The 26,892-nt window shown below is 35.3% G+C and overlaps 1 protein-coding gene across 11 annotated transcripts in view; it reads right to left on the bottom strand.

Moving 5' to 3' along the window:
* Positions 1-3,261: 3,261 nt before the first annotated feature.
* ZMAT1 (zinc finger matrin-type 1) overlaps positions 3,262-26,892 on the bottom strand; it is a 36,652-nt gene continuing 13,021 nt past the window's right edge. For 2 of the 11 annotated variants that reach the window (XM_032881713.1, XM_032881716.1), the window contains exons 2-7: positions 23,379-23,485; positions 16,699-16,800; positions 16,447-16,621; positions 14,457-14,525; positions 6,248-6,347; positions 3,262-4,950 (exon numbers count right to left, since the gene is read on the bottom strand). In XM_032881713.1, coding sequence (XP_032737604.1) covers positions 3,630-4,950; positions 6,248-6,347; positions 14,457-14,525; positions 16,447-16,621; positions 16,699-16,800; positions 23,379-23,485 — 1,874 coding nt within the window. In that variant the 3' untranslated portion in view covers positions 3,262-3,629. Of the gene's footprint in view, positions 4,951-6,247; positions 7,632-11,310; positions 12,011-14,240; positions 14,526-16,446; positions 16,622-16,698; positions 16,801-23,378; positions 23,486-26,892 lie in introns of those variants that run through there. The other 9 variants (XM_032881712.1, XM_032881714.1, XM_032881715.1 and 6 more) reach the window with 9 other exon arrangements.

The following is a 26,892-nucleotide window of genomic DNA, read 5'->3' as shown; positions in this document are numbered from 1 at the left end:
TACAGAAATGGGGGAAACGGAGAGGTGAATGGTTGGTAATGGCAGAAGGAAGCACTCTGTGTAGCTACCTATATTGTTTGAAATACCTATTAGATAGCCAAGTGGATGTAGCAAAGAAATGACTTTGAACCAAGAGGAAAAGTTTTGCTTAGGTATTACTTCTTTTGGGAAGTCTTTCCTGAATGCCCACTTCCCATTCCATTAAGCTTGTTACTTTTCTAACCACAGCATCCTTCAGTGCTCCTATTGTAGACTTTATCAAATTTATACTGCAATTTCCTATTTATTGGTCTATTTACCCTGTTAGAGTGTGAGCTCTTTGTGGAATAGAACCTATGCTCTTCATTTTTTCCCCCAGGTTCCTTCCTGGATCAATGCTGACAGTCAGCTCTTATAATTTGTTTAAGGCATGCATATGACAAGACGGTAAATTCCATTTTTCCCCTAAAGCTGCAATTTTTGAAAACTATTTTCCAAATTCAGCCCAAATTTGCCCCCCCCCATCTTCTATTGAGTATATACCTATGAAGCTAGGTGTTATTAATTTACTGTCTGAACACTATTTGTCTTAAATCATAAGTGATCTTATGTCTAGATGAGCATATTAGTCTTTCAAACTAAGCATGTAATAAAAATCTCAACATTTTCACATGTAATGTCTTAAAACTATGCCCCCTCAAATATATATTTGTATTGTCTTCTACAGCCAAAAGCATTAATAGTAACACTACTAAATATCATCTTGCTAGATTCAGCCTCAACTCCAGAAGTAGAGATGATTTTGGGACCTGCATATATATTTAAATATCTTGATTTATATTGTCACCTCCCAGTGCTGAGAGGCAGAAGTTAAGAGCAGGACAAATTTGCCAAAGTCAGGCTCCAGGTCTTTGTCCCCAGCTTCAACCAGAAAATGCTTTTGGTTAATAGAAAACTAATTTTATGATAGAGTTAACATAAAGTTTTTTTTTAAGATTTTATTTTATTTGATGGAGAGGGAGCATGAGCGAGCGCACAAGTAGGGGAAGCAGTAGGCAGAGGGAGAGGGAGAAGCAGGCTCTCCACTGAGCAGGGAGCCCAATCCCAGAACCCTGGGATCATGACCTGAGCCAAAGGCAGAGGTCCAATGACTGAGCCACCCAGGTGCCCCTAAACTTTATTTTTGTCAAAACGGTTTTTGTCCTAGAAATTTTTGAAACCAATTTCTAGAGCAAGTCCCTGGTAACTTTCCCAAGAATGTAGTCAACAGCACACACTTTTCCCTCTCCCAACTTGCCACCCCACCTAATTTAAATGATTTTAATGTTAAAATTTTGTATGATTTACACAATGTTGATGAAATTGTGTGCTTCTAATTTTAATAAATCATTGATCTATTTAAGTTATTTGGAAAAGATCATAGCAATTTGGTGTCTTAGTGAATATTCTGATGATGTATAGTTTTGAATTTCTACCCTCTACCCTTCCATAAAAAAGGGACTTCTGCAAAATAATTCACCAATTCTAAAAATGCTTACAATTCAATAATCTTGTCTTGCGTTTTCTGTGGAAAAGAGCTGCATTTTTTGCCAAATTCAGAAAAAGATCTTGCCATTCGTGTAGCTAATTCACAGTCTATTTGCTCTGCTCTGGTTCTTTCCCCTATCCTTTCACCACTATACCAGATGTATTAAAAAGAGAAGTAGTAGTGTAGCACCAAATAATCTTATACCAACCAAAGTCTTGTGGAAGAAAAGTTAATTTGAGAACTATCTAACTCCCTTTCAGACTATACCAACCTGGTATAAACCCAATCAATCATATTATGCTTTGCCTCACATTTACCATTTCAACAAAATCTCAAGGAAAAAGGACTATTAAATGTGTTGGCTACATGCAGATACATTACCATCTAAATTTATTTACCTTTTTGATAAGATTAACACATCAAGGGAATACTATAGCCTGTTTCTCCTATTCCTGATGACTCCATGTTGGATTTTGATAATATTCCCATAAAGTCACATGGCAACTTGATGGTACAACTGAGACCAGAATCCTGGGATTTGGACTCCCAGTATTACTCTTTCTACTGTACCATGGTGATATTCAATATTTACAGGAGGTGCTAATCATAAAAAAAGGGAGCACCAGTGTAAAAAAAAATCAAGATGAAACAATTTAAAGGTAATGTACTCTCACAGCCCTCTCCCACTTGGGAAATTATTCCTTCTTCAGTTTCAAGTTATTTAGTTGGTCAAATTTTTTAACTTAAAACTGAACTCAAGTCTGCTTCTACTAAGCAAGATGTGAAATAAATGAAATTATTACAATCTCACATTGTGATCTCCTAAGAGGTGCAAACTGCATAATTGTTTCTCCTCTCATTCCCCAAATAAAATCATCTTTGGCTGGCAAATGATTGGTTACACAAAACAATATGTAGAAATTAAAACACTTTATTATAATATAAACATTTGCAGAATATAGACTGATTTTGTATCAGTACTTTTTGAGAGCTTTTTAAAACTATATATCATCTAAACTTACTATAGACTTCCATTTTCACTTCCAGATTTAGAAAATACAAAAATACACTGCAAATTAGATTTAACAAAAAAAAATCAGTCTAAGTTGCTTCATACATTTTTCTTGAAGAAAACCAAGAAACAAACACACAACAACAATAATAAAATATTAACAACACTAACACAAACCTAAACAAGGAATGGATTCTGTAATGCCTGGTAGTTCTCTCATTTAAAATAAATGATCTCCCATGGGTAAATAATTCACCACCACAGCAATTTGATGAACAGAAGTAGGGACAACCTCATTAAACAAAATTACATTATATGTAAGAAACATAATTTTTCTTTTAAGAAAATGAGGAAAAGTAACTTGAGGACAAGGCATATTGAATACTTTTACTTCACTTGGCTTTTGTTAGAGGTTAAAGTTAACTGTTCACTTAGGAAAATTCAAATAACAATTTCATGAAACCAAGCTCTTCAACTTATTTCTTCAACTCAACCTTACGGGAAAAAACTAAAAACAGTTCAAAATCCAAGAGTAGACTCATCCCAAAGCACTATCTTTCTTCAACAGGTATCCTTTTCTTTTCTATTCTTGTGTTGGTATGTTGTTCTTTCTCAGAGGCTAGGTTTATGCTTGTTTCTTCTTTCAATTCATTTTCAGTTTTTACACCCTGCCCCCAAACTAAGCTTTCCTGAATTGACAATGACCATATTCACCTCTTCTCTTCTTCTTTGGATGTTTTTGTTTTTTTGTCTAAATCCATTTTCTAAACTGATTCCTTCAATTCATCCTTAGGCAAATAAAATGAAATGTTCAAATTCCTAAAACAGACTCCTCCAAAAACATTGACTCTGGTCTTTTCTTCAACAGGTTTCCTTTTCTCTTGTTCTTGTTGTGTTTTTATGTTTTTCTTATGTTCTTTCTCAGAGGGTAGGTTTAAGCTTGTTTCTTCTTTCAATTCAATTCCAATTTACACACACAAAAACTAAGCTTTCCTAAACTGACACTGACTGTATCCACTGCTCCTTCTCTTTACTAGATGTTCCTGTTTGTCTAAATCCATATTCTTAAATATTTCTTCAATTCATCTTTGGGTAAACAAAACTAAAAGCTCAAAATCCAAGAATAGATTCATCCCAAAGCATTTCCTCTTCTGTCTTTTCTTCAACAGATTTCTTTTTCTCTTTCTTGTGCTTACGTTCCTCTTTCTCAGTAGGTACACCATGGCTTTTTTTCTTTTTTCGATGTTTAAGCTTTCCTGAACTGACACTGACTTTATCTCCCTCTCTTTTCCTTTGTCGGATGCTCTTGTCCTTGTCTAGATAAGTATCCCCACAACTCTTTTTCCTTTTATGCTTGGACTGCTCTTTCTCTGGCCTTTCTTCGCCTTCCTCCAGGTGCCTTCTTCTCTTCTGATGTCTCCGTTTATGACCTGCTTGATGGTCACTGGTACTGTTTTCTGAAGAGAGGTGCTTGTAAACTTCAGATTCTACACTGTATGGGCCAGAGTTATTTTCTTGCTGACTAAGGCTCAGGGGTACTGGTTTTTCTGAGAAATAGTCTCTGATGGGCTGACAAGAGGTCATGGAGTCTAGTCTCTGTTTGCTGTCATTAGTTGGTAAGCAATGAGGTAACTGGTTTTCTACTGCTTGTGAAATACTGTATGATCCTGTATAGGTCTGGGAAGCCTCAAATGGGAGTTTTTGCTCAAACATTCTATGTTTGGGTCTGGAATCAACCATTTCTTTGTACTTATGGGTTTCTGTAGAGCTATCACTAATCTTTCTAAAACAAGTCTTTGGCTCTAATCCTCTGGCTTTCTGCACTTTGATGTAATCTTCAAGTTCATCTTGGAAAGAATCATAAGTCCTCTTTGAATGAGCTGGTAACCGGTGATGTAATTGGCTTTCTACTGGTGAAATATTATATGGTTGTTGGTAGGTCTGGGAAGTCTCAAGTGAAAATCTTGGCTCAAACATTCTCTGTCTGGGTCCAGAATCAACTTCTCTGTACCTACGGGTTTCCACAGAGTTCTCTCTTTTCTTTCTGAAACAAATCTTTGGATCTAGTCCTCTGGCTTTCTGCACTCTGATGTAATCTTCCAGTTCATCTTGGAAAGAGTCATAGGTCTTCTTTGAATGAGCTGGTGAACAATGAGGTAACTTGTTTTCTCCTGTTTGTGAAATATTGTATGATCCTGGGTATGTGCGGAAAGACTCACATGGGAGTCTTTGTTCAAACATTCTATGTCTGGATCTGGAATCAACTACTTCCCTGTACCCACGGGTTTCCAAAGAACCCCCTTCCATCTTTCTGAAACAAGTCTTGAATTCCAGTCCTCTGGATTTCTGCACTTGGATGTAATCTGCACATTCATCTTGGGAAGAGTCTTGTGTCTTTGAATTCTTCACTAGATTGGTAACAATGGATTCTCTGCAAAGAAGACAGCAGAAAGTTCTTGTTACTAGGGTTATTTTATTCTGAATATTTTCTTTGCTTTCAAAAAGATTAGTTTGGAAAAACAGAAACAACAAAAGCCCAAGCAAATTTTAAAAAACCTACTGCAATATAAAAACTATAAATCATCACTTTTTACACCAAAAAGGAGCAGCAAGCAGGGACAGTCAGATACTTCTCATGTACTTCATGATTTTTTACACACAAAAAAATTTTCAGGGCTGAGATAAAAGGGAAGATGGGTACAAAGATGTAGACATAGCTGCTACTGTCTTAGTACTTAAAATGTAAGGCATGTTGGGATATGTGGAAAAGGATCAATAATATTTAATGCCCCCAAATGGTCTGATCTGAATGTCACATTGTTTTAGAAGTTTTAATTAGCTTCTTGTATAGATCTACAAATGTAGTGGCTATTTATTCTGGAACTCTGAGATTTTAAAAAAAGAGTCTAAATGAAGATTAATCAGACAATTTAGCTCCTAAGTATTCAGACTCAAAGTAGAAATATTTTCTACCAGAATAAAATAATGTAACAGAAACACTATGGTTTGATTTTTAAAGAAACAAACCAAAAATACAATAGTTAAGTGCCCCTCTGTCCTGCTACCTGACTTATCCAATCCCTAATTGTCCATTTAATCCTCTCCTTAAAACAATCAAATAGAATGGAATAAATATTTATTGAGCTCCTATTATATGTCAAGCCAGGCACCTTACAAATATTTTTAACATTTCATTATAACCACTTCATATTGGAGCTGTCCAAAGTTATATACTTGTTAGAAACACAGATCTGATATTCCAGTCCAGATCTGCCAACAGCAAGACCTTTGTTCTTAACCACTGTACCTTGCTAGAAGGATGATGACCAGATCACTGTATCTCCTGAAACTAAGCAACCTTCCAAGACTTATTTGAGTTTGTATAGCTCAATGAGAATGATCCTTTAGTATTTCTCCAGAAAAGGACAATGCTGTCTGGTCAGCAGGGGTGCCAATTATCCAGTTCTGCCAATATACTATCATGGCTAGGAAAGTCCCTAGGGAATTTAAATACCATCACTTTTAGCAGTATCAAATACTATCACCTACAAATGCCATCACCTACAGCAGTATCAACTCATAGGGAAATGAATGCCAAGAAAGTTTGTAAAATACATGCAAGGGTACTTGACAGAAGCCCTGCGCTTTGGTGTCACAGGAGCATTTTGGTAAAAAAAAAAAAAAAAAAACCCAAAAAAAACCCCCCAAAAAAAAAAAAACCCACTTACTTAATTTGGTGTTCGCTTCCTTGCTTATGTGACCGGAACATTTCTAAAGATGTAAAGGTGATATTACAAATATGACAAACGTAGGTTCTCATACTAAATGCTGAAAAAATAGAGAGTCCAAGTTAAGCAGGTCAATGTGGACACACTTAGAATCACAGAACTGGACAGGAATTTACTGAGATTATCTACTGAACTTTCCCAATTTGAAGATAAGGTCCAGAGAGGTCAAATGACTTGGTCAAAGTCAAAGAGCCAGTTAGTAATAGAGATAACCTCTCGGCGCTCATACTTCTTAATTTAGAGCCCAGAATTCTTTACACTACATCACATTGCTTCTCTAGGCTTGGACCCTTTCTTAAGAAACTGCTATCTGCCTGCCTATTGTTTCTACATCAAAGTGCAGCAGGCACTTCAAATTTAGTATGCCCAACCTCTTAATCCCTTAACCAACCTTTCTGCTTGCTCCTAATTCTTTTTCTGCCCAACAAAAACCTGAAAGGTCCCAAAAGATTAAACAAAAGCAAATTTTTACTCTCTTACCTGAAATCACTGTAGTGCATTAGTTTACCGAAAGTAATTTCCACAGACAGATTTTAGAAAGGAGAGAGGTTCAGTGAGCCCCACTCTCAGGATAAAAGCTGAAAGCAAGATTCTAAAACAAAACTACTAGTTACCACTTCAAAAGAGTCAAGAACTATAGATATACCAGCTACCTTTCTATTCTGCTTCTTAGGTAGAATTGAAAGCAGGGGAAAATTAATCGTTATTTTCTTAACTTCATTATTCTTCCACTTCCTCTTTGGTCAGAAGTAGCAAATTAATAAATTTCACAAGCTAAATATGAAATAATCCCACCCTAAAGAAGAGGCAACAAACTGGTGGCTGCAGTAATTTTAGGGTCAAGAGAGGTCATCTTTTAAACCAAAGAGCAATTTAATCATCCAAAGGATGCTAAATTAATCATTATCAAGTATACTGGCTTTGTCCAAGCAAAGATCATTCATAGAAACAAGAGAATATTGTCAAGGGGAAAGAAATACAATAATTTGGAAGACCATGAGGAGTCTGCTTACAATTGACAGATACTCTAGTGGGCCCAGGAGAACTCAGCAGTTTATGCCAAAGACTGAATGAATGATTCCTCATAACTATCCTCTCTGCCAGTGCTCTGATTTCATGCTCACCAAGTCACTTACAGACTTAATTTGGTTTCCCATATTATTTGATCCTAAAAAAGGGATACCTGGGTGATAGATCCAAGTTTTAAAAACCTTGAGGACTGAAAAAATATTTATCTTCTCCTACCATAAATCAATACCAGAATGACAGTGTGTTAACTTAAATGACAGTGTTTCCCAGACTTCTCCGCTAAGAATTACTTGGAGTATTACTTATAGACCCCCAGTTCCCTCCCCTGGAGAACATGATCCACTGTCTCTATGAGAGGGAATTTGTATTTTAACAAATCAGGTAATTATTCTTAGAGAATGTGTGGGAAATACACTAAGGGAATGCCTTTCTTGTTCTTTGGTTATTTATCAGTGTTTGCCAAGTTTGTTTGTGGTCCAGTCAGTTCCTGATTTGAGGTTTATCCATCATGAAGATGCTGGACTTCCTGCAAAGCCAAGGTCTAAAGCCAGGACTATGCATGCTCACAACAAACTTCAAAAAATTATTAATATCCTTATTTAACAAGTGCAAAAATTAACATTCAGATTTGCTTGGCCAACACCATAGATTTTGAGAGCACTGAAATTATGCAAGATAAGCAGGAATCCTGATTTCCTCTAGGTTAGTGGTTCTCAATGCTAGCTACATATTAGAACCATGTGGAAAACTAAAAATATTCATGTTACAGCTCCACATCAGACCATTTAAATCAGAATCTCTAGGAGTGGAACCAGGCTTTCTTACTTTTTGAAAGCATTCTTAGATGATTTTTTTATACAGCCATTGAGCACCACTGCCCTAATATTGAGCCAATGATCTTCATTATGATTATAAACTCAGATTGGATTTTAGGGGTTTTACATATTTGTTTAGTGCTTATAAAGTATACAGTATACATAATATTCTCCTCAGTTCCTCTTTTGTTTTTTTTACAAATTATATCAGAAGATTATAATATAGGTAATATATGGGTTTAGAGAAGCTGCTGGTCACATATAAAAGGTCCAGAGGCAGTTCTGAAACTCTGTGGTCTGATTACTATAACCTTAGCTCTTGTCTTTTTCATACACTGATATTCTTTTTCTAGATATAAAAATCCCAGAAAATAATATATAAAAATGGTGTAAACACTTTCTGTGAAGATATGAAGCCTATTTATTGGCTCCAAGATCAAAATTCCTGGTCTAATCCTTCTGTAACCTGCCTCCACTATGTTTATCTTTTCCTTTTTTAATTGAAATATAATTAATATATAGTGTTACATTAGTTTCAGGTAAACAATATAATGATTCAACAATTTTATACATTATTAATGCTCACCAAGGTAAGTATACTCTAAATCTCTTTAATCTATTCTGTTTCTTATACTTTCTATTCTTCCATCTTGGTCTGCTCCTTGTCCCTGTCCAGCTCTACTGCCATCAGCTCAGCTAGGATTCCTTATTTCTGACTTCATTCACAAACTCAAGCTTCTTCAAATCTCATACCTTTTAGAATTTTCCATAACCAGACATCTGTGGTGCCCATTTTTCTCCTAATCACAGCTCTATCTTATAACTCCCCAGACTGAGATCTTTGTTTTCAAAGCACAGATTGGGGAAGTACGTATCTCTATAGTCTACTGTTGTGGTTCTCAATCTTAGCTCTATATCCTAATCAGTTAGGGAGTTAAAAAACAGAAAACAAAACACTAATGTGTAGGTCCTAGGGATTCTAATTTAATTGATTTGTGGGATGGCCTGAGCACTGAGATTTCTAAAAGTTCCTTGCATAATTCTAACATGTAGTCAAGGTGAGAACCATTGGTCTAACAGCTTAAATGGAAAATAACCAATTGAGAGCCTCATATAAAGAAAAGTGCAGCTTCATGTGAATTTACTTTATGAAGAAAAGTAGAAAAAGTCTAATTTACCTGTTTTTAAATTACAACAGGAGAACAAACATTTCAAAAAAAGGTAACATTTGTTAAGCACCTATTCTGTGATGGGTACTGTGCTGTTTCATTTCATCCTTTGAAAATCCTGTGAAGTAGCCTTATTTTCACTTTACACCTGAGGAATCTGAGGTACAACTGGGTAAGTGACCTCAAACATATCTCTCAATCTATGTTTATCCTTCTATATGACACTGCCTTTCAATAAACAATTAGCAAATAATGAAAAAAACTATGTACTTATTACCATATAAAGTGCTAAGATGGATATTGCAGAATAAAATATAATCTTTTGTCTCAAGGAGGCTAATTCATTTAAGGGGCTATAATTAGCGCAACTCTCAATGAACAGTGAAGTCTATGAGGAATCAGAGGAGGGGGAGAATATCAGCAGCCAGACAAGTGAAGGAAGTTATGATGGATCTGGGAGGATAAGAAGGATTTGGATTGTAAGGAAGGCATAGAAGGGCATTGCAGGGGATGAAAACAGTATCAGATATGGGAGAGACAGAAATGAGCATGATGTGTTGACTTCAAATAATCTGTTCAAAAAACACTAAGCACCTATGTGGCACCAAACATCACGCTAGATTCTATGGGTACAAGATGAATAAAATGGGCAGGTTGCTCACAAATGCAAGTGAGAAACATATAAATAAAGAATTTCAATCTCATTTGGTAAAAGGTAAGAGGTATGCTTAAGGGGTATGGGAGCTCAAAGAAGCAGAGGCACTTAGCACAGTATGGGGGTCTGAAGAAGGCTACTGGAAGAGATGATGCCTTAGTTAACTTGGAAGGATGAACAATAGTTATCTTGTTGAAAAGAGTTGAGAATAGTATTGTATGGAGATGGACTAGCATGATAGAAACATAGAAGTGTTTAAAAGAACTTCTTAAAATTTGGAATTGTTGTAGAATAAAATATAACAGGACAATATGGGAGAGGCAAAAGGGTTTCAGGTCAGAGAGATGTAAGTGTTATGCTAAGGAGCCTAGACTTTTTATCCTGTGTATTGGGAAACCTTGAAATGCTTTAAGTAGTAAGTGACATGGTCAGCTGTGTGTTTTAGAGAAGTCTCTTCTGTAGCTGCAATATGTAGGTTAAATTTGAGAGGAACAAGCCTCAAAGTAAGGAGACCACATGTATGTAAATAACTAGACAAGGCAAGAGATAAGGAGGGCATGAGGTAGAACACAGTAGGGATAGGCAGGAGCAGGGAGATTGGTGAAATATACCATCAAAACTGGAAAAACTAAAAAAGAAAAAACCGGCAAAACTTGGTGACTGATTGAATGTGGGAGATAAGTTTATCTGAAAGGTGTGAGAGGGGGAAGCATAGAAGAGTGGAAGAGAGTCCTGGACAGTGGTGTGGGTTTTAAAATCTTTGCTGAGAGGAAAGTGAAGGAAAAGGTAAAGGATTAAACAGGATGACAAGTTCACAGAGATTGGATTCCAAGACTCTATCAAGGTACCCAATCTCTAGATTTACATAATTTTCCACAGCATCACTCAGTATCCTGAATGTAAAAGTAGAAAATGGGGACTGTGGAACTGATCCAGGGTTGAAATCTTGCTACTGAAGAACAAGAGAGTAACAATGAGGTATATGTAAGGCCCTCCAGGAGGTTGTTACAGGATTGAAGTGTGAAATAATGATAGTGGAAATGTAATGGAAAGGAAAAATAGTTCTAATAAGATTTGATAAGACTTGTTGATGGACAAGATAGAGGAAAATAAAGTAGTTGAAGATGCCCTCAAAGATTCAAATGTAGGTAACTAAGAAATGGTACGACAGGCAAAGACAGGAATCTTGGGAAATTTAAGTTGGTTTTAGAGAAGATTATTAATTCAATTTTAGGTATGTTGAGTTACAGATCAAGGTGAGATATCTAAGTGCAATAATGAAGCTAGAAATTAGTAAGATAAACAAAACAAATACAATAAATAAAAAATACATACATACTTTAGTTCCATATCGTTATGGTAGCCATTCCTGTGCTAATAAGATCTGGGCTGGATGAGGGACATGAAGAAAGCAGTGAGAATGATGAAGACAGACAGAGATTAGGTATAGTAGGAACATATATAAACAAAACAGATGGAAAAAAAGGCAGAGACAGAAAGAAGGGAGAAGATGGGTTGATGAATGAAATAGTCAAAGTGTCATATATCAAACTGTTTCTGTCTTACCACTTGCTTGCTTATAATATGGGCTTCTGCTGCTCTGTTCTTTGAAATTCTCATTAGCTAATTTAAATTCTCCAGCTATTTTTTAATCCTCAAATGTTTACTGTTCTTAAAATGGAACAGTCAAAAGCAGGGCTGGAAATTTGTTCTTTGAGCTCTATTATGCTAATGGTCAGCCTTCCTCCCTGGCCAGATGAAAATTTCACCAATATCCTTCCCTTATTCTAATAACCTTGAAACTTCAGAATGCTAACATGACTCTCCCTTTAGAAGTGACCAGGCTATATACATTTCTCATAGCTGACTCAGTTCCAATTTTACCTAATGCTGGCCTTTAAACTAGAAGGTACTTATTTCAGATATCCTCACCCTAGCAATAGGAAAAATACCCTAACAATTAGTTAAAGCTTGTCATTTCTCCAAACATCTACTACTTTTAGAAGCTCTACCACTTTTTTTTTTCATTTTATTTCTTTTCAGTGTTCCAAAACTCTACCTTATATTATTACTTTTGCCTAAATCAACATTCTTCAAATTCCTAGATAAAAACATGGATCTCTATGTAACTTTTTGGGATATGTTGAATCATGTTAATTAGGAAACTTAAATAGTATAAACACAGGGTTAGCATTCAATATATCAAGATTAGTAGTTCACTCATTCTATATTAAACTAATTGCTATTGAGGGAGGCCTACTCTGTGCCAGTTTCTATTGCTAGCACTGGAAATACATTAGAGTTAGGTGAAATCCCTTCCCTCAAAGACCTTACACATTCTAGTAGGAGATAAAGACACATGGAGAGAAAATTATACATGCAGGTTAAGGAAGCACAGAAGATAAGTCTTGAAGGAACAGAAAAGGCTTCCCAGGAAGTAGTATGTTAAAGAATGAGCAGGAATTAGATAAAGAAGAGGAACATGGAGATGTTTCAGGTAAAATGGCAGCATGAAAAAGGGCACAGAAACAAGAAATAGGGTAATGGTTTCTGGAAACCATAAGCAGTTTGTTGGTTCTGACCTATACAGATATGGCAGGAAGTAGCAGGGGATAAGCCTGGAGAATGTATGCAGGGAAAGATGATAAAGAGCTGTGAAGCTTAGATTTTTATCCCCAGAAAAAGGAGAATCAAGTGAGGATTTTTAAAGTAGGGAGTGACATGGAAAGATGTGCACTTTAGGTTAAACACTCTCATGGTTAAATTGAGGGTAGATTTGGAGAGACAAAACTTATGGTAGGGAGAGTGGTTAGGAGGCTGTGGCAATATTCTAGAACAATGCTTCTCAAAATTTATTGTGAGAACAAATCACCTAGTGATCTTGTCAAAATGCAGTTTTTGATTTAGTAGGTCTGCAGTGAGGCCTGAAATTCTTTTTTCTAACAAGCTCCCAAGTGATGCTGATGATGCTGGCCACAAACCATACTTTGAGTAGCAAAGCTCTAGGAAAGATGTGGAGGGCCTGAGCTAGTATGGGGAGAGTAGGGCTGGAGATAAGGGAACAGGTAAAACAGTCACGGCTTGGTGTTTCATTAGATATAAAAAGTAAAGAAGGTAGTGTTGGGGAATTCACAGTTAACTACAGGTTTCTATTCCGAGTGACTGAGTGGAATTGAAATGGATATGAGGTATCCAGGTAAAGCAGTAGCTGCCAGTTGGAGATATGAATCCAAAGCTTGACAGAAAGGTCGTAAGCATACAGACAAGAGATGAAATCAGGGGAACAGCTTAGATCATGTTTGTAGAATAAGGTCAAGAATGGAGCCACAAGAACACCTACATTTAGGTAATGCATTAAAAAACATCCCCCAAAGAAAACAGAAAAGAAACAGAGACACAGAAGAACCAGAACATAAGGAATTACATATGACAAAGAATAGGGCTTCAAGGTGGGAGAAATGAACATTTTCACATGAAGCAGAAAGTTCTAGTAAGAAAAGAATTGAAAAATAACAGCAAGTGGAGGAAAAGAAGTGGATGGAAGGGAGAATATGAAAAAGGAATAAAATACACTAGTAGTGAGAAGGTGCCTGTGGGGGGAAAAATAAAAAAAAAATATGGTTAGAAGAGCAAGTGGATTATTCCAGTCAGGATCAGAATCTTTATTGTGCCTGAATTCTTGCTACTCTTTCTAGCTCTTTTGTTAATTCTCCTTCCCACTTCTACCACTCTAAGTCATATACTTCCTCAATGAAGGTTTTCTGAACCATGGTGTTTCACTCCTCTAGTTACCAAAAATATGTACACAAAAATTCATGTCTGTAGCCTCTTGCAATGAAGTGTTATAAACCCAACAAGTTTATACACTTGCTCCTTCAGGGAAAATGGTATATCCTCCTTTGTATTCCCAACAATGACTAGCCTAGCACCCTAGAGACACTTAAGCCATACTTAGTGACTGAATAATATAAGCACACAACACTAACTAAAAATACTTACTTAATGTACCTATGACATAACGTGGAACCATGGGGATACCTATATTTGATCCTATAATTAATAAATGCCATCTAAACTTTTCTGAGTCTCATTTTCTAGAAAACCAACAGACAGAACTAGATGGACTCTGAAGTCCTTACTCATCTAAAATTGTATAATACCATCAGTACTAGCAACCTACAGCAAATTGATATATACATAAGTTGGTATGTTTTATAAAATATAAACTTCCTATGAAAGAGTTTTGGGATATTTTTACTGTTTACCATTTGCATCTGATTTTGCTGGAAGAGGTTTCTCTCTTATGTTGTCTACAAACTTCTTTCTAGCTTCATTTCTTTTGTGTTTTTTCCCAACATAATGCTGTTGGGCCATTAATGGACTATTAAAGGAAGCAGGACAGAGCTTGCAATACTTGGTTGGATTATTCAAATCCAAAGCACTGCTGGAAGAGGAAGGCATAGTCTTGTCTTTAATCCCACCTGGAGGAGGCTTGACAGCAAGGGGCTTCAGAAAAGTTGATTCTGCAGAAGTAGTAAGAGGCACACCTGCTGAAATAGTTGTAATGAGAAGTAATCAACATATATTCAGTTAATAGAGCTACATTCATTACAAAGTATTAGGGGAATTCAGAATTCTTTGAAAATTGCTATCTCTGGGCTTTTTTCCACACAGGGCTGTTGGATAAAGGCACTCAGGTTAAAAATAATTTACTTTTCTGTGGGAATAGAATTTTTTTTAAAGATTTTATTTATTTATTTGACAGACAAAGATCACAAGTAGGCAGAGAGGCAGGCAGAGAGAGAGGAAGGGAAGGAGGCTCCCGGCTGAGCAGAGAGCCCCATGCGGGGCTCGATCCCAGGACCCTGGGATCATGACCTGAGCCGAAGGCAGAGACTTAACCCACTGAGCCACCCAGGTGCCCCACGGGAATAGAAATTTGAATACAAGTCTGTCACCAGGTTTCTTCAACATAAGTACAAGAAGGAATATTCAACATCAGGCATTGGCTAATTATATTTATTGGAATAATCAATGAAAGCATGAGAGCTTAGGATGGTTCTTAAAATTAGTGAGGATAAAATAGATGGTACCAACTTCTAAGCTGGTGTCTTTCTTGAGTACCCCAGTAAGTCTATCCAGTCCAGATTTGTGGTATTTGTATCAAAATAAAATTTATGCAGTTGTTTAAGTCTATAAAATTATATGTTTCTACAATTGTAGTTACTTCAGAGTTCTTACATTTAGTATCCCACATGAGCTTAAATTGATGAATTTGGGGGACTGAAAACAAGACTTTACAAGATGCTTTCTATTGTAGGGCATACTGATTCCAACCCTCTTTAGAAGATAGGAAGACAAACAAATACACAAAAATTAGAGAGACTAGAATAAGTTTAAAAATAATTCCGGTTTAATTTTTTTTTATTATTATTCACAGTATTCTTTTATTTATTTATTTATTATTTCAGTTAGCCACTGCATAGTACATCATTAGTTTTTGATGTAGTGTTCAATGATTCATTAGATGTTTATAACACCCAGTGCTCATCATTATTAAGAAAACAGTATGTTTTAAGGTAGGGTGAGGCCTCCCATATGAGTTGGAAATTTATGTTGGTAAATTTTCCATACTACGCATGCCTTATTCCTAAAGTGTTGAAACTAGTGAGAATGTAGTATTATTTTTTACAGAGGATTAATCATCTCATTTTTTATTCTAGCACACAAATTTTTCAAAATACAAGTTCAGTTTTCCAGGGTATACTCTGCCACCTTAGGCCAGAAGCGAGATCTTTAGGTTAGATATCTCATGGGCTGATGACTCAACATCACTGGAAGGAGGAAAGAGGCAATGTTTTATAGTTCTGTGTGTCTTTGTGATCTAGCATAAAATAAGTACCCATTACTGATTGATGATGTTGGTGGCACTTTATATTTATAAGAGGAATGAAGTGAACTATCAGGGTAGAAGGAGATTCTGTAACTTATTATTTTTTTTTTGCTTATAGTTATAGTCAGAAAACACTACACCATAACTATATTATAATGAAAATACTGGTGTGAACACATATGTGAGATAATGTTCTAGGAAGAACTAAAGAAGAAAAAATGAGATTGATGGCAAGGAAAAGAAGAAGGAGCTAAGTGAGATTTTATGATCTGATTAGAAAATGGAGAGCCCAGGCCGCTTTTTGTTGTTTCTTCATAGCAGCATAGCAAATCACCTGCTTTCATTTGTATTTAATAAACTAAAAGGTAAAGGTCATAACATTTCTTAAAATTCAGCTAGCAATTATAATCTCCATATTAAATGACAAAGACACAGAAAGAGATTAACTGGGCAGAAGAAGAAGAATCAAGTTATTACTCCAGAGTGAAAGTCTCTCCAATAAAAAAATGGATAGCGAAGTTGGAAAAAAATGATCAGGAGACCCTGTACTGAAGCCAAAGAGGTGAATGTAATCTTACCCATCTCTGGTTGAAATCCTGATGGAGATGCCTGATCATGCTCCTCCATTAATTGCTTCAGTTTTTTAGCATGGACTTTTCCCACATAGTGAGACTGAGCAACAATTGGGGAGCTAAATATCATGTTGCAGAGATCACAAAATTTATTTCTGTCTGCTACTTCACTTCTGTGGACCTGAAATAAGCACAATCTTGTTAAAATGATTTGATAACTCAAAGTTTAGAATTACGACATCAATGTAGGCCACTTACCTGAAAATTCCTAACATCCATCTTCATTTTCTTACCAGGCACTTCATTTTGTTCCCCATGCATTTGAAAATAAAACCTAACATTTTGAGCATGTTTTTCACTCTGAAAAAAGATATAATATGACTTCGTTTATGCAATAACAGAAGCACCCTGAGTTTACACCTCTTTGGATTTGAGGATAGCACTTGTGAGTTGTAATATACGTGGTGTTGTATCATGTTTATGAAGGAGCTTCACATGCTTTTTTCAAATCTCTGAATCTCATAATGAAAATGCTATAATTTAGAGATCAATAACTTTTATGTTGTTGACAGAGACTCCTGGTTGCTTCCCAATATCAAATTTCTTCTTCTTAGTTACATGTCTTGGGCAATATACCCAGCTAAAAGACTGCATGTTTCAGCCTCCCTTTTCAGCCTCCCTTTCCACAAAATGTAACCATGTGACTAGATTCTGGCCAATAAGATATAATCTGAACCACTGGGTGGAAGTTCTGAGAAATCTCTTTAACATGCTGAGGGATGAGCCCTTCCAACCTTCTTCCCTTCTGTTTCTGGAATTAAGATCATGGTTCCAGCAGTCATCTGGGACTTTAGGGGATCTTGAGGACAAAAGCTAGTTTAGCAGAATAGAAAGACAGAAAATGCCTAGGTTCCTGATGATATCATGGAACTGTTGTCATGGAACTGTCATACCAGCTCTGTGCTGCTTACCTCTCAAAATTCTTTTTTGTGAAAATTTTAAACCTTCTAAGTTAAGCATATTAGAAAAATCTCTAAAAAATGTATAACAAAATAAATAAGAATAACAAAAATGTTGGTGTAGGTAGAAGGGAAACTAGTATTCCTGAGCACATGCTGTGATATAATCACTATCTATAGAATTTTAAATTATGAAATATATCCATCTTGCAGAAAAGCCAGGAAATAATACAGCTGAAGCCCATACCCACCACTCTGTTTTAACAGATGTTAACATTTTGCTATCTTCCTTTCAGATCTCCTTTTTAAAAGAGATAAAATTATATATATATAGTCCTATCTCTTGTTATAAATACCACTCAATATGCGGTTTGTCTTTTAACTTTATGATGATTTTTTTTTCATGTAAAATTTCGCCACCACAAATCTTTATTTTAAAGCTATAGTAATGAGGTAAAACTACTGTACAGAAAGGCAAACAAAGCAATACAATGCTACAGAATAATAGCCTCAAGAATATATATATGAAATTTAGTATATGACAGAAGTACCACATAAACCAATGCAGAAAGAATGGACTGTGAAATAAACAGTGCTGGGACATCTGGCTATCTGTATGAAAAATTGTCATAAACACCCTCCATATGCAAAATTTAATACTAGATGAGTAAATACTTTAACATGAGAAACAGAACTTTTAAAGGTATTCGAAGAAAATGAAGGGACATATCTATATAAGTGCAAAAAATGGTTGTTTAAACATCTAAATATAAATACAAAGGGAAATTTTAATAAGCGCAACATCCTTAAAACTCAAAACTTCTTTGTCAAAGATTAATTGCCCCTACAGCTGTGGGTTCATTTCCATTTCTTTGTGTCCTCTTTAGTTCCTTTCATCAGTCTTTTATAGTTTTCAGACTATAGATCTTTCCCTGCTTTGGTTAGGTTTATTCCTAGCTATCTTACTGGTTTTGGTGCAACTGTAAATGGGATTGATTCCTTAACTTCTCTCTGCTGCTTCGTTATTGGTGTATAGAAATGTAACAGATTTCTGTATGTTGATTATGTGTCCTGAGACTTTACTGAATTCGTTTATCAGCTCTAGCGTTTTTTGTTGGAGTCATTTGGGAACACTGGACAGCAACATGGAAAAGAATGAAACTGGACTACTTTCTTACACCATCCACAAAAATAGTTCAAAATGGATTAAAGACCTAAATGTGAGAACTGAAACCATAAAAATTCCAGAGGAGAACACAGGCAGTAACCTTCTCTTTGACATCGGCCGCAGCAACTTCTTTCTAGATAGGTCTCCTGAGACAAGGGAAACAAAAGCAAAAATACACTATTGGGACTTCATCAAAATAAAAAGCTTCTGCATAGTGAAGGAAACAATCAACACAACAAAAAGGCAACCTACGGAATGGGAGAAGATATCTGCAAATGACATACCTGATAAAGGGTTAGTATCCAAAATATATAAAGAACTTACCAAATCCAACACTCAAAAAATGAATAATTCAGTTAAAAAATGGGCAGAAGACATGAATAGACATTGTTCCAAAGATGACATCCAGATGGCCAACAGACACATGGAAAGATGCTCAACATCACTCATCATCAGGGAAATACAAATCAAAACTACAATGTGGTATCACCTTGTATCTGTCACAATGGCTAAAATCAACAAGACAAGAAACAATAGGTATTGGCAAGAGTGTGGAGAAAGGGGAACACTCTTGCACTGTTGGTGGGAATACAAACTGGTACAGCCACTCTGGAAAACAGTATGGAGATTTTTCAGAAAGTTAAAAGTAAAACTACCTTATGATCCAGCAATTGCACTAGTAGGTATTTACCCAAAGAATACAAAAATACTGATTCAAAGGGATGCATGAACACTTATGTTTATAGCAGCATTATCTACAATAGCCAAATTATGAAAACAGCCCAAGTGTCCATTGACTGATGAATGGATAAAGTGGTATATATATACAATGGAATATTGCTTAGCCATCAAAAAGAATGAACTCTGGGATGCCTGGGTGGCTCAGTTGGTTAAAGGTCTGCTTTCAACTCAGGTCATGATCCCAGGGTCCTGGAATCCAGTCCTGAATAAGGCTTCTTGCTCAGCGGGGAGCCTGCTTTTCCTTCTGCCTGCTCTGCCTATCACTCCCCCTGCTTGTGCTTGTCCTCTCCCTCCTTCCCTCTCTCTCTCTTTTTCTCTCTCAGACAAAAAAACAAAATCTTAAAAAAAAAGAGTGAAATCTTGCCAGTTGCAATGACATGTATGGAGCAGGAGAGGGAGAGTATAATGCTAAGGAAGTTAAGTCAGAGAAAGAAATACCATATGATTTTACTCATACGTGGAATTTAAGAAATAAAAAAAACTAACAAAGGGAAAAAAAGAGAGATAGAAGCAAACCAAGAAACGGATTCTTAACTATAGAGAAAAAACTGACGTTTACCATAGGGGAGGTTAGTGGGGAAATGGTTAAATAGGTGATGGGGATTAAGGAATGCACTTGTGATGAGCACCAGGTGTTGTATGGAAGTGCTGAATCACTATTTTTGTACACCTGAAACTAATATTATGCTCTATGTTAACTAACTGGAATTTAAATAACTTAAGAAACATTCAAAACTTCAACAGTACTATTCTATTTTACATGTGCAATAAATACTTTACACTGAGACAGTCTGATAGTATTAACCAAGCTGTATACTAAAGAGGAAAAAAATCATCTTTTCAAGTAGAGTATGTGTATGGAAATGCTTTCAAATATATGGAAGGTTATGTATAATTTTGATTTGATGATTTAATAATCATAAGCACCAAACTAACAGATGGCACTGAAATTTAAATTTAAAAATATGCTACATTATCAACAATAGCCAAATTATGGAATGAGCCCAAATGTCCATCAACTGATGAATGGATAAAGACGTAGTGTGTGTATACACACACACACACACACACACACACACACACACATACACACAATGGAATGTTACTCAGCCATAGGAAAGAATGAAATCTTGTCATGTGCGATGACATGGCTAGAGCTAGAGAGTATAATGCTAATGAAATAAGTCAATCAGAGAAAGACAAATACCATAAAATTTTACTCGCATGTGGAATTTAAGAAACAAAACAAACGAGTAAAGTGGGAAAAAAGAGAGAGAGAGAAAGAGAGAGAGAGATGAACCAAGAAATAAACTCAACTACAGAAAACAAAGTGATTGTTACCAGAGGAGAGGTAGGTGGGCGGGTTAAATTGGTAATGGGGACTGAGGAATGCACTTATGATGAGCACCAGCTGTTGTATGTACGTGTTGTTCACCTAAAAGTAGTATTGCACTGTATGTTAACTAACTGGAATTATATAAAAATTTGAAAAAACGAAAAAATGGTAACCTATAAAATCTATAATAAAATCCTTAACAAATGGAATTTTAAGAAACATGTACAGCTCATTTTCTCTTCTTATTAAAACCATATTGCTTTTCTTTTCAAGTATGAGGGCTATAAATCTCAGGAAAATAAATCAATACCTAACTCCTAGGGCCAAGAGAAACTGTATTTTTTAAAATTATTTTTAAACATATGTTTTTATCCCCAGGGGTACAGGTCTGTGAATCGCCAGGTTTACACAGTTCACAGCACTCACCATAGCACATACCCTCCCCTATGTCCATAACCCCACCCCCTTTCTCCCAACCCCCCTCCCCCCAGCAACTCTCAGTTTGTTTTGTGAAATTAAGAGTCACTTATGGTTTGTCTCCCTCCAAATCCCATCTTGTAAGAGAAACTGTATTTTAAAATATTCTCATTCTAGCTTTTTAAAATTTAGATGAGAAATTCCAGCGGGGAATGTAGATTCTGTCATCTTTACTGCTTTTGTGTATGTCAACTTAAGTAGTCTACCATTTCGCCTGCTTTGGCAGTGTACAGTCTTTCACTGTAGTTAGAAAAAAAAAACATATTGCTTTTCAAAAGTGTACTTTGGAATCTAAACAATTCAGTTTAAAAGTACTTATTTCATAATATAATAAACTTGGCTCTCAGGAAGTCTAGCTTTGCTCTCTCCATATTTTCCCAGAGCAGAGTAGCTTTTCAAAGGTTCAGAATTCTATAAAATATTTTTAAAAACCCAGCCTTTCTGAAAATGTATAACCTTTCAAAGTACTAGAATTGGCAATACTTTAAATATCAATTTCATTTTATAACATGCCAACTTTTTAACTATAGGCTAGTAGCAAATATTTTGTAATTATACAATGTGTAAACTTATTTTTGTTTGCTTTTTAATATCATAAATTTTATTTTGCAATGTATTTTTATTGCCTGCATTATTTGCAGAGTTCTCTGAAGATAAGAACATTGTATTATTTATAATTTAATCCTTATAACCATCCAAGTTCTGAAGTATTGGTAGTTCTTAATAAATATTTATTAATAAAAAATGCTATAACATTACATAATGCTTTATTGCCCTTAAAACATTACAAAAAAATAAAAAGATGTAGCAATAGGACAGGTGTCCAGAACATGCTCTTACATGAAGAAAGAAGTAAAAAACAACTTATAAAAAATTATAATTTGTTAAAGTGTGTGTCTGTGCCCATGTGCGTGCAGAAAGCATAGTGGAATCATATCAGCCAAAGAGAAGTTAAATGATAGTTACCTACAAGTGACAGAATTATAACTGGATGCGATTTTCTCATATTTTTGTTTATTTTCTATACTATTACTTCATAAGCTCACAAAAAGCTATTTTCTCAAATTTAAATTCAAATGGTTTGAATCACAGTTATCACAGAACCCCTTGATTTTGTGTATCTCTTTACTAACTCCAAATCTTTGAACTACGGGGGCTGAGGATGTACTCGGCACTGTCACATATTTGATTTCACTTAATTCTCATGAGCCTAGTAAGTGAGATTTTACCACCCCAATTTTGCAGGTTCAAGAAACATGCTCAGAGAAGCAAAGTGACTTGCCCAGGGTTACACAACAATGATGGGGTTAAAGCCTGAATGTAGGTCCTCTCAATCCATAGCCAACAAAATTTCCCTATCTGTAATTATAGTAATTGAATCCCAGTCAACATAAGTACTGAAATATAGCTGCCAGTAACATTTGCAATGGACAAGACGAAGTGCATTTTAAAAAGTAAAGCTGGCTTTGTATTTTTTAAAGTAAATTTATTTAGTACCTTTGGTAACCCAGACACTAGATATGAAAGAAATCCAATAGCTCATCGTATGATATAGAAATGGGGTGGGGGAGGGCAACACCAAATGAAAGAAAAGAACACTGGACTTGAAATCAGAAAATAATTTTTAAGCTTGGTCATGCCAATGATGCTATGAAGAATCATGACCCCTCTGAGTCTCAGTTTTTAAATCAATAAACCAAAGGAGTAAGAACCTTAAATATTCCCTCTCCTAGCTTTAGAATCCTATGGTTCTGCTTAAAAAAATGTTGCCTACGTCAAGTGCAAGATTGGTTCATTTTGTTTTTATAGCCCTTATTTACTATAAAGGAAGACTCGAGTTCTATAATATCCCTTCTACTCAAGCTTTATAATGCCTCCCTTATATTTACTACAAGGACATGAAGGATATAGTGGCTTGATGACTACAAAGGGAGGCAGAATGGTGTGAAGAAAAGGAAAGAAGGTTTGGAATAAAAAAGACTGATTTTAAACCCCAAATCCCCAAACTTAAGCTAGTAAGTTACTGACCCTCTCTGAGCCAGTCTCCTCATCCTTCAAAGGGAAATAATATCACCTACTTCGCAGGATTTTCATAACAATCAAAAACAATAAAATAGGAAGTTTATTGGCTACATTTAAAAACCTCCTTTAATGAGTGTAGAGGATTAACAAATATATAAATACATGTATACATTAAACCATAAAAAAATAAAATAAAAACCTCCTTTGGACTCTATTCCCATTATTTTTAACCTACCTCATAATGTGAAATCCTTTGTGATTCAAACTGTAGCACCACTCCACATATATTACAAAAGTTATCTGTATAAAGTTCAGTCTTTTCCTGTTCATTCCAAATCATATCTATGAATAAAATAAAGGGAAGTGAGACTGTATATCACATTAATGAATATTTGGAAGTATCATTTTCATTCAACTATCTTATTTCTTATGTAACTCAAATCTGAGTGCTTATGAGACTACAGTAATAGCTTTTTGCTTATTGAGGATACAATTCAATATGGGTATATTAAGTAAATTTCTAATCTCTGATACAGGAAGAGTTAGTTGGTATGATAAGTCTAGGCAATATCATTCCAAAGGAAAAGTTATGGGGTTATTAGTAACTTCATGAGCTTCATGGGATGATCTAGAGTACCCATAATGAAAGGCAGGATTAAAAAACCTAACTTTTGACTTTTGTTTTACAAGAGATAATCCTAATAAAGCATTAAGACTGTCACTATGGCTATGTGACAGCTATGGCTCCAGTGTTATCTTCTTTGTGGTTGGAACCACAAAGAAACTTTGGTCATGGTGGGCAGACATCCTCCATTGTTGTAAAAAGACTGCATACCCATCTGGCAAAACATGTCTCACATAAGCCCCTCAAAGTAAGGTTCATGTAAGAACATCTAGAAATTATGCTATAGTGTTTCTCACTGTAGTAATAACACATACTGAAACTTTCTGCATTTACGCTTGAGGTCTACAGTTCTAAGTTTATTAGTAGCTGCAATGTATTCTGCCAAAGTTTATTATTTATCTATAAGGTATAAATCACAAAACATAAAAATTTTGCTCACCATTTGGCTATTTAAATGAATAAGTTGATACCACGTATTCATAGAGAAATGCCAAAGATACATTAAATTGATAAGCCAAGCATACGGGTAAGATTTTGAATTTCTCTCTAAAATCTTTAACTAGTAAATATTACAGTTTGTTGGCAAACTATAAATATAACTATATTTATATAACTATAACTATAAATATAACTTACATTATAAATATAACTTAACTACAAATATAACTTATTACCAAAGGAAATTTCCCATTGTAGAAGAAAAAATATAACACATCTAGTTCCCAACACTAACAAAAATTAATTATACATCACATAGAAAAAATATGCAAAGATATAAATTAAATTTAAAAGTGGTTAACTCTGGGGAATGGGGTTAGAAAAGGAACAAAGGGAGAAACTTAAATATTTTATTCTTATCTTGTTTTAATTTTTGCAAAACACATGTAAAACTTTCTATTTAAAAACTTTTAAATATATTAATTTTATTTTTAAGATTTATTTATTTTAGAGGGAGTGAGTGTATGAGCAGGGGGAGGGGCACAGAGAGAGGGGGAGAGAAAGAATCCTCAAGCAGACTCCCCACTGAGTGCAGAGCCCAATGTAGGGGCTCAATCCCAGGACCCTGAGATCATGACTTGTGCCAAAATCAAGAGCCAACCACTTAACTGACTAAGCCACCCAGGCACACGTAAAGATTTTTATTTTAAAAGTTATGTCAGATATCTTCAACTAAGCTTAATTTTCAGTATTGCTGTATGCACTAAAAAGGCTTTCTTAAAAAATTGCTTGTCCAAGATAAGAATAACTATAATTAACATCATTAATTATCAGGGAAATGCAAATTAAAACCACAATGAGGTATCTCTTTACACCTGTGAGAATGGCTAAAATAAAAAACACAAAAATTAACATGAGTTGGTAAAGATGTGGAGAAAAAGGAACCCTCATACACTGTTGGGAATGCAACATTGGTGCAGCCACTGTGGAAACCAGTATGGAGTTTCCTCAAAAATTAAAAATAATATGGAGGACATTGGGAGATGGAGTGGAGAAGTGATTTGGGGGAAATTGGAGGGGGTGACAAACCATGAGAGACTGTAAACTCTGGAAAACAAACTGAGGGTTTTGGAGGGGAAGAGGGTGGGGGGTTGGGTGAGCCTGGTGGTGGGTATTATGGAGGGCAACAATTGCATGGAGCACTGGGTGTGGAGCATAAACAATGAATGCTGGAACACTGAAAAGAAATAAAATTAAATAAAATAGAAAAAATCTTTAAAAAAATTAAAAATAGAATTATCGTATGACCTAGTAATTCCACTACTGGGTATTTACCCTCAAAAAACAAAAACACTAATTTGAAAAGATATACATTACCCCTATGTTTATTGCAGCCTTATTTACAATAGCCAAGATGTAGAAGCAATCCAAGTATCTATCCATAGATGAGCAGATAAAGAAGATGCGATGTATATATACAAATGGAATATTACTCAGCCAAATGAAATCTTGACATTTGCTACAACATGGATGGATCTAGAGAGCAGAATGCTAACTTAAATCAGTCAGAAAAATGACAAATACCATACCATTTCACTCATACATGGGATTTAAGAAACAAAACAAATGAACAAAGTAAAAAAGAGGCAACCCCAAAAAGCAGATTCTTAAATACAGATCAAAACCTGGTGGTTTCCAGAGAGGAGATGGGTGGGTGAAGTGGCGAAATAGATAAAAGCATTAAGGGTACACTTATCCTGATGAACACTGAAAAACATACAGAATTGAACTAATATAATGCTGTATGTTAATTATAATTTAATAAAAAGAAAGAATAACTTTAGTTAGGAACATGTCAGAAATGCCTTGACAAACATTTAAAAATGTATCCCTATAATGTATCAACAGAATCCCCTCTGAATTACTTTTTTTTAAAGATTTTATTTATTTGATAGACAGAGATCACAAGTAGGCAGAAAGGCAGGCAGAGGGAGAGGGGGAAGCAGGTTCCCTGCTGAGCAGAGAGCAGGACACGGGGCTTGATCCCAGGACCACCATGACCTGAGCCAAAGGCAGAGGCTTAGCCCACTGAGCCACACAGGTGCCCATGAATTACTTTTTTAGATTGTTTTAGAATATATGATTTATCTTTGACTCTAAAATCAGCAAGGTAAAGAGGTTACAATATATTTCAGGACTTCCCTTGTTTCAGAATTAACTATTATATGCAATGGAACATACTGGTAAGATTTTGAATTTCCCTTTAAAACCTTTAATTAGTAAATATTATAATTTGTTGGCAATATAACTTATTATCAAAGGACAGTTTCCTTTAAGAAGACAAAAGGAAACTACTAGTTTAGAGGTTCAATAATTCCTAAAATATAACATTCATTCTCTCTTAGATCAATATTTAAAATTCCAGATTTCCCCAGGTTAAATACTCAATGTTTGAAACTCAGTGTTTCCCAACTCAAGCTGGGAAATATCAAGGCCAAATATTTTAACCCAGCCTTTCATTACTGGTACCCCACATCATTTCCATGAAGCCCATGAAGTTATGGCACCCCTATAACTTTTTCTTTAGAATGGTATTGCCTAGACTTAATGCCTTTGACTCATTTCATCAATCAAGTACTTGGTATGTTTTTCTTTATTAAATGGCACAATCTTTCAGGCTCAAAAT

The sequence above is a fragment of the Lontra canadensis genome, unplaced genomic scaffold (assembly GCF_010015895.1).
Source record: "Lontra canadensis isolate GAN:19392208 unplaced genomic scaffold, GSC_riverotter_1.0 scaffold77, whole genome shotgun sequence".
NCBI classification, from domain to species: domain Eukaryota; kingdom Metazoa; phylum Chordata; class Mammalia; order Carnivora; family Mustelidae; genus Lontra; species Lontra canadensis.
Note: the sequence above shows the minus strand (reverse complement) of the source record. Positions and strands in the feature narration are given on the sequence as shown.